The sequence below is a fragment of the Phaethon lepturus genome, unplaced genomic scaffold (assembly GCF_000687285.1).
Source record: "Phaethon lepturus isolate BGI_N335 unplaced genomic scaffold, ASM68728v1 scaffold27993, whole genome shotgun sequence".
Lineage (NCBI taxonomy): Eukaryota > Metazoa > Chordata > Aves > Phaethontiformes > Phaethontidae > Phaethon > Phaethon lepturus.
Genome location: NW_010527416.1, coordinates 1 through 8,574, shown reverse-complemented (window position 1 = coordinate 8,574; position 8,574 = coordinate 1). Strand labels below are relative to the sequence as shown.

General features: G+C 54.8%; 1 protein-coding gene across 1 annotated transcript; it reads left to right on the top strand.

Annotated features, from left to right (window-relative positions):
• Positions 1-2,110: 2,110 nt before the first annotated feature.
• Positions 2,111-8,039, top strand: LOC104613922 (uncharacterized oxidoreductase C663.09c-like). The gene is made up of 6 exons (XM_010283381.1): positions 2,111-2,254; positions 2,744-2,795; positions 6,471-6,658; positions 7,038-7,196; positions 7,488-7,598; positions 7,926-8,039. The coding sequence occupies exons 1-6, from the start codon at positions 2,111-2,113 to the stop codon at positions 8,037-8,039; spliced, it is 768 nt and encodes a 255-aa protein (XP_010281683.1).
• The last annotated feature ends 535 nt before the right edge of the window (positions 8,040-8,574 follow it).

The following is an 8,574-nucleotide window of genomic DNA, read 5'->3' as shown; positions in this document are numbered from 1 at the left end:
CCCTCCAGCCCCTCCTCACTGTAGGCGCCGTAACGCTGCAGTACCTGAGGCTTTGGCCGCTGGTGTGATGAGAGCAGGGGCCTGCAAAGGGCTCAGGCCAGGAAGGCAATGTGAGGGAGACGGAGCTGGCTGGGCATGGTGGGCGAGGTGGCTTCTAGAGCCTTCCACTAAGCTTCCGTGTTGGAGGATGTAATGGCTGCGGGGCCTTTGCATGGGTCTGAGGGGACAAGGTCATGGCTAAGAGATGCAGGGAGGGGTTTCGCTACGTGGTGAACGTGCTCTGGTCATGCAGTCAGGCACTTGATGGGGTGGGGATGTGCAGTCCAAGGCCAAGAGGCATGGCAGTACACAGGGGAGGTGCCACATTGACAAAAAATTCACTCTTGAGGACAGTCAAGCATTGAAACAGGGGCCCAGGGAGACCGTGGGGTCCTGGGAGGTGTCTGAGGTCTGGTTCAAGACCTGAGCAACCTGATCTGAAGCCGGTGCTGCCCCTGCTTCTCCTGGTGGGGCTTGGAGTAGAGTCCTCCCAGGTCCTCTTTGACCTGAAAGGTCCCCGGGTGTGTCTATGGCATTGGGATCTTGTAGATTGGTCTCATCTCTTCCCCAGAGCATCCCTTCCGGCCCCAGTCTGTGGTTACTGAGCCGTGAGCATGTCTGAGCTGCCGCCCTTGGCCTCGTTTGCCATCAGTTTGCCATTTCCAAAGGTCGCTTGCTGCTCGCCTTCCCCAGCTACATGCTGGCCTGCAGCCATTCCCACTATTCCTGGTCCTGCAGCCCTCTTCACTTGTGTCTGTTGTCTCCTTCCCAAGGAGGCTGGAAGGAAAAGAAGAAACTCCAGTCTTGTCGGTTCCTAATGGGAGCTCTGTTCTGGATGCTGCTTGCAGATAGCAGCAGGAGTGGGCAAGTCTGTGCAGGGCAATTGCTTGCGCAGGTGATGACACCCTCAATAACGCCAGCTACAGCGGATCCGAGTCTATCCAAATCCACACCCAGCACGCTTACCTCTCATGGGGCCCGTAGTCTACTCATCAAGATGGACTGAAACATCACTGCTTCCTCCTTTTCATGCTCTGTGTCACCTGAAAGCTCATCTTCCAAAATTAGAACCCCTTCACCATCTCCCAGCTGCTGGCTCAAGTATTTCTTTGCTGATTTCCAGACCTGGAACCAGTCGGGGAACAGTCAGCCAGGCTGAGCAAGGCTGGGCAACAGACTGTCCCTTTGGGCACACCCAGATGTGACAGACCCATCCCCACTACTTTCCTCTTATTTCCTCCCTCACCTTAAATTCAGGTTGCCCCAATTCTTTGGTTTCAGCTTAGGCTTTTCACATGGCAGTTCTGTTTCTTTTGGCACCTTATTCACTTCTGCCTTCTAAAAATTTGTGCCCCAAGGCTGGTTTGGGCTGCAGGAGCTTTGGCTCTGCAGGCACCTCTTGGTCTCATAAGCATCCAGCATTGTCTTTCAGCAAGGAGAAGGGTGATGGCCATGAGCTTGCAGCCCCAGCAGCGAGCAGATGGGGCTGCAAGGAGCTGGGGGACTTCTCTGCTGGCTTCTGGGTGAAAGCATTGGCACGAGTTGGACTTGCAGTGCTAGAAATGCTCTCCCTGTGCTTCCCAGGCTGGGCTTCAGATTAGCATCCCTGGGTTCAACCACCCCAAACTTACCCCCAAACTGGGAGATTTCTGGCCACAGCCAGGTTTGGACCTGTTTTCTGCTTCCTGGTGGTGTTTTCCAAGTGTTCTTCCAAGCTCATGGTGGAGGTGACCCTTTTCCATCAGTTACAGGGACTCTGGGAGCTGGGGCTTTAGAGGAGTTGAATCATGGGGAACTGGGTAACGCAGGAGATACACGGTCCAATATGCCTGGAGAGCCCTTAGTCCACTCTGGGACCCTGGCTCTGCCCGGGGCAGGCGAGGGGCCAGGGCTGGTGCTGGCACCATCCCCATCCCCATGGACGCCCCGAGCCACACCCCTGGCCGTGCCCGGCCCCCCCCCCCCCCCGGGGCCCGCCGGGAGCCACCCCCTGGGCCGTGCCCGGCTCCTCTTCACGCCGAGCAGGCGGCAATCCTGCCATGTGTCACCGCCCGGCACGGAGGCCACGCAGATGGCTGTCCTGGCTCAGAGCGTCCTGGTGACGGGGTCCAACCGGGGCATCGGGCTGGAGCTCGTGAGGCAGCTTGCCGCCAGCCCCCGGCCCCCCCAGCACATCTTTGCCACGTGTCGCGACCCCGAGGGTCCGAGAGGGAAGGTCAGTGCGGGCGCAGGGGATGGCCCCGAACCAGGTGGGTGAAGGGAATTCGTGGTCCCCACTTGCTGCTGGATCTGGCCCTGGCTGGGTGGGCAGGAGCACTTTGACAGTCTCATAACCCCCCCAGCCCCGCGGTTATGGCTGGGCCTGGACCAACCAGGGGGCATGAGGTTTTTTTTAAAGGGCCAGCCGTGGTGGCCATGTCCTCGGTGCTTGCTTCTGGCTGCGCCGATGGCTGGCCAACTCCTGCTCCATGCTGGGATCACCTGGGACGAGGGGCAGCACCTGAGCCCAGCAGCACCCTTCTCCTGCCAGCCATGGGGATGTCGTCCTACCCCGTCCGATGGGAACAGCCTTGCAGGCTTTCCCCAGCAAAATCAAAGCTACCCTGGCCCAGCTCCAACCAGGGTGACCTGGGAGCAAGGGTGGGAGGGCTGGACATGCCTCTGGTGACTTCTAACCTCCCTTGCTCCATCACTTTGTTTCCAGACCCTGCGAGAATTAGCTGCCCAGCACCCCAGCATCAAACTGGTCCAGCTAGGTATGGAGCAATCTTCCTCCTTGCACCCAGCATTTCTTCTAGCCCTCTGCTTTCTTCGGGGACGGGACTGGGGGCAAGCTTTGTTGGGCAGCTTGCCTTAACGCTGGCAGCCAGGCAGCTCCAGCCGTGCCAGATGGGGAGGGATCGGTGCACACCTGGGCAGGCTTCCCCGCTCCAAGCCGAGCTGTCCTCTGGCTGGAAGCAGTCGAACTGGCTTTGGAGGCAGGTGGAGGTGGGCCCGGACACCTTGTCCGAGCGAGTTTCATGAGAAAGGCATGACCTCTGTTCCCAAAGACGCTACAGTGCCTGAGTTTTGGGTTGGGACATGCAGGTTTGCAAAGCTAAGCAAGGCAGGGCACAGCCAGCAAACTTACCGGATGGTCCCTAAGAAGGTTTGGGGTCTGTTTAGAAGTGGCTGTGGTCAGCATTTCCTTTGCTGCTGGTAAAAAGGGAGAAAAGAAATAGGCTAAAAGGATGCTTATGGGAAATCTGGTCTTGTGGTGGCAGTGGTGGTGGTATCCCAGGTTGATGCTCAGGCCCAGAGGCATGCTCTGGTTCGGGAATTCCACAGCCTGGACTGGGACTGGTTTTTAAGCCTCTGTTTTTTAAGAAGAGTTGGGTAAAAAACCCATCCAAACCCAAAAGAAGCATTTTGGGGAAGCGTTTGCACCAGAATGACCATCGCTGTAGTAAGGTGGGAAGCAGACAGAGCTTCTAAATACTTCTGAGTATTTCCTTAGAGCCAATAATAAGAAAAGTGAATTAAGTTAATGCAAAGACCATATCAGTGTGTACCTACCTATTTATTTGTTTAAATCCACCTGAAAATTTCAAGTAAATTTTTAGCATTTCTTAGCAAAGCATTCCTGAAGTCAGGCTTTACTAAAAAGAGGCAGCCAGTCTCTCTCTTAGTATTAAATAGATTATTAAAGTAGAACACCTTCTCTGTGATAAAAAATAACATGCCCAAAATTACCTGTGAGCCCCAACTGGCAGTACATGATGGGAAGAGCATGCTTACTTAGCTCACCAAAGCATGGCCAACATCTCTAGGGGCTGACCACTGAATAAACAACCTTTACTAAAACACGTACACCCCAAAACCCAGACCATCAATAAAGTCCCCAGATAAGCTAAAAAGCTATGAAAAATCTGACAGCAACAAAGTATTTTTAAAAAAGAGAAGCTTCTACAGGCTGTCTTTCTCCATCTTAAGGAAAGGTTACCTTCAAACCAGTAACAGGAATGCACTTTTCAGAAAGCCAGGTTAGAAATTAACTCCAAAATGCATAAAACCTGTTGCTTCCTTTCATTCTCTTTCTTTCTTTCCCATTTTTATCCTCTTATTTCTTCCAAGGAGTGGAGAGTTTGTTCCTTCAGCAAATGTGGCTGGCCTAGCACTAGAAATGTGCTAGTCCCACATGCCTGGCCCCTTGGAGCAATGACTCAGTGAGTCCAAAGAGAGCAATTAATCATTCACCAAAGCGACTGAAATATCCCTCACACATTGAATGATGGACCCTTGAACTCCAGTTGGTCATTGTCCAAAAAGAAGTCACTAAAAAGCACCCTGTGATATGTCCTGCAGCTGGCCATGCATGTTCTCTCAAATCCCAAGGCTCCATCTGTTCATCTATGGCAGCTCCACAGCAGATTCTCTCATAATTTGATGAGAGAACCCCCAAAATGTTTTCATGACACCCCTACAAAGGCCCATGCTGCGCAAGGCAAGGTGGTACAAGTCCTGGGCCACTCAGAATCATAGAATGGTTTGGGTTGGAAGGGACCTTTCAAGGCCATTTAGTTCAACCCCCTGCCATGAGCAGGGACATCTTCAACCAGAGCAGGTTGCTCAGAGCCCCGTCCAGCCTGGCCTGGGATGTGTTCAGGGATGGGGCATCCACCACCTCTCTGGGCAACCAGGGCCAGGGGTTCACCACTCTCGGTGTGAAAAATGTCTTCCTTATATCTAGTCTGAATCTGCCTTCTTTTAGTTTAAAACCATCACCCCTTGTCCTATCGCAACACGGCCTGTTAAAAAGACTGTCCCCATCTTTCTTCTAAGCCCCCTTTCAGTCCTGGCAGCTGCCATAAAGTCTCCCTGGAGCCTTCTCTTCTCCAGGCTGAACAACCCCAACTCTCGCAGCCTGTCCTCCCAGCAGAGCTGTTCCATCCCTTGAGCATTTCTGTGCCCTCCTCTGGACCTGCTCCAATGTACTTCAAATACTTGCTTAGCACCATAAAGCCACCGGGCTCCTTAAAAATGCCAGGAAAAAAGGGGTTTTGTGCTGCTCCACAGCGTACAAAATATGCCAAGAAGGGAATCTTCAGCCTTGCAAACCTTTGCTAAGTCAGTCTTGTCTAAGCATGAGAACGGAAACACAGATCAGGGGCCAAAGTGTCGCAAAAAAGAAATCTAGCTCTGCCATCCCCAACACACAGCAGGCTCCTCAGATTAGGACCTGCAAAAAATGTGTGCAGAAATGCGCGCAGGGAGCAAAGGCACACTCCAGCGTGCCCATACGCATGAATATTCGCGGTTCTTAAGGGCTCGGTGGTGTACTTGGGATATTAAAAGGCGATATATAAAGTTTAAAGCTGGCCTAACCGGCCCATTTCAGATGCTGAAGGTGTTTAGATGACCCCTTTTAAATCAACAATGACCACTTTGGTGGGGCGAACACCCGGTAGGGGATGCACATCCCAACAGGCAAACCCAAAAGCTGAACGCAAACTTAAAAAATACCACTCTCTATTGCTTTAGCCCCAAAATCCTGCAATTACAGCATGGCAGATCTGCAAAGAGATACCAATATTTAAGTGAGGAAAAAGGCACTGGAAAAACTTACCGCTGTCAGCACAGTTTCAGGGAGGTCAGTTGTTTCTGGATGCTTGAGAGGGGTTGACCCCACCGCCCGGCCAGAGCATCTCTAAGGATGGGGAGGTTCAGAGTCACCAACAAATACTGCAGCTTATATCCCAAATCTTTTATTACTTGTACTCACTGGCTCATCTGCCAGCTCCAAATCCTCATCGGTAACAACGTGAAGCAAAAAAAAAATCTGAACAAAAGAAAAAGAAAAGAAAAAAGGAAGAGTTTTTGCACATGAAGACTGCAAAGCTATGGGAAGTAAAAGGCAAAGACGATCGCTCAGACGGATATCGACCAGAAAACATCTTCATGTAATTCAATAATAAAATGAATGTGTCCCCGCTGTGTTAACAAGCCCTATAGCTGTGGAGCAATACAGCAGGACTCGAAGAGCGTAGTGAGGTTGTTGCCCCAAAGATTGTGTCTCCTTAAAATGAGCCCATCCGACTGTCTTGGCTTCTAGTGGAAATAAAACTGGGAGCCTCAGTGTGCAAGAACCGAGCATCCCTTGTGCAATCATAAATTCCTTGAACACAGAAAGCAAATACAGCTAAGTTTAGCCTCCTAAATGACTAAAAAGGAGCCAAATCATGGTTTAATTCAGCTAAGTCTGTGAAAGAGAGAGGTGAGGACAAACTGCTGCTCGTTTTGATGTGTTTAACACCCTGATCTGCTAAACCTGGTGCTTTTTTTTGTTGTTTTTGGATAGTGCTGGTTTAGAGAGAGCCATCCCAGCCACAGCTAGTTTTCTAGCAGATGCTGTGTGACCCGCTGGAGCTCTCCTTTGCTTTTTGCCCCAGCAGATGCAGTGAACTTGCCCAGCATCCAAGGGGCTGTGCGTGCCGTGGGGTCTCACCTGAAGGGCCAGGGCTTGAACCTGCTCATCAACAACGCTGGTGTCAGCTCGCACGCCACGCTGCACTCCCTGGATTCACAGGAGATGCTCTCCGTCTTTGCCACCAACGTGGTTGGGCCACTTCAGGTTACCAAGGTACATGTGGACCTTTTGGGTTTCTCCTGCCTGGGGAGATGCTCCCCATGGCAAGGGTACCCTGAGCTGGGTGGGTTCTTGCTTTCTTGAACGAGGCAGACTGATGGCAGGGCAAGACCATGGGTCTCCTCTGCCCACCCAGGGGAGCAGGGAGGTTGAGAGGCAGCCCAGCCTCAGCATCTCCCATGCTTTGCTGCTCCCTAGCTTGGTCCTTCCCTGGCCGGAGTGTGGTCCATCCTTGGGTCCATTCTTGGGTCCATCCGTGGTCCCTCCCCATCTGTCCAGCTGCTCGTCCGTGGACTGGGACAGAGATCTCCAGGGTGGTCCTCAAGCTTGGGGTTTGTCATGTATTAACAGACCGTCATTGTCTTTGTGTCAGGAATTTCTGCCGCTCCTGGAGAAGGCAGCGAAGGGCGCGGGGAAGGAGGGGCTGAGCTGCAGCAGGGCCGCAGTCATCAACGTCTCCACCAAACTGGGCTCTATTGGGCTGTGCCTTGGGGTGCCGGAGGCCCCCATGTACACGTACCGTGCCAGCAAGGTGAGGTGCCAGGGGAGGTGCTGGGGATGCTCTGCCATGTACCGTGCCAGTGGAGGGGAGTCCATGGGGGCACCCACCTGCCCCAAGCCACCCACTCCCTGCCTGGTTCTCCCAGACGCAAGCACGGAGACTGAGACCTGGCCTGAGCCTTTCAGGCGGGTTGTGCCGATGCTTTACCCCAGGGAAAAGTCCCACTTCCCATCTCCACAGCCATTTTATGGCTGGCAAATGTCCCCCACCTCCTGCCCACCCGTGCCCCGAGTTGTGCTGGCACGGTGGTGCCTCTTCCAGGCTGCCCAGAACATGGTGACGAGGTGCCTGGCTGCAGAGCTCCAGGACAAGGGCATCTTGTGCATGGCCATCCATCCTGGCTGGGTGAAGACCGACATGGGGACAGAGAAGGTACTGGGCCGCGCAGGGGAGGGGTCAGCAGGACCAGGGCCACCCACTGCTCAGTGTGGCCCCACTTCTCTGGACAGGGCATGTCATGTGATGCTGTGGGCTGCCAAGACCATCTACCAGGGCAGAGCAGGCAGGGAGCAGGCAGCAAGCTGCAACGTGCCAAGTGCACGGGATAGCCAGCCCTGTCCTCCTTGACCCAGCACGAAGAGCAGAGGGGTGGCAAGAAGGAAAAATGCCCCCATGAGCACCCTGGGTGGTGGTCCCCAGGCCGTGCACCCTCTGGTCGCGGCCCATGGCAGCGACACTGCGCCTCGTCCTCTTCTGCAGGCACCACTGACGGTGGAGCACAGCGTGCGCGGCATCCTGACCGTGCTGGCCGGCCTCTCGCAGTACGCCTCCGGCGCCTTCCTTGACTGGGAAGGGAACAACCTGCCCTGGTGACAGACGGACGGGCAGACAGACGACGGCACCTCTTGCCCATGCCGCAGCTTCCTGCTCGCCGGATCACCCTAACTCGTGGTCACCCTGCTCGCCCTCAGCCCACCCCGGGGTGCCAGGGAGAGGGGAAGGGCACAGGACGCACCTTCTCTCCCCTTCCCCACCCCACGCACGGCCCTGCAGCCCCTCTGTACCCCCTGCCTCTGTAAATGCAGCCTCAAACCCCCCGGGCCGAGCCTGGCACCCGCTCCCCATGTGCTGCCCACGCGCTGTGCGTCCGTCTGTCCTGCCTGAGACCGAGCGTCCCCCGACTGATGGGAGAGGGCAGCTGGTCCCTGCAACCCCCAATCCCTTGGGCACCCCAGGCTGAGCACAGCCTTGGGGGTGCCCCGCAGCCGGGCAGGGGGAAAGCCAGCCCTGCGGATGCTCTGGAGATCTGTCCCCTCCTGGGAAAGGAGCTCTGGCCCTTGGCTCCGGTGCCTCCTGGAGGGGACGTCTCCAGAGGCCAGTCACGGTGCCGTGGGACCCACAGGCTGTC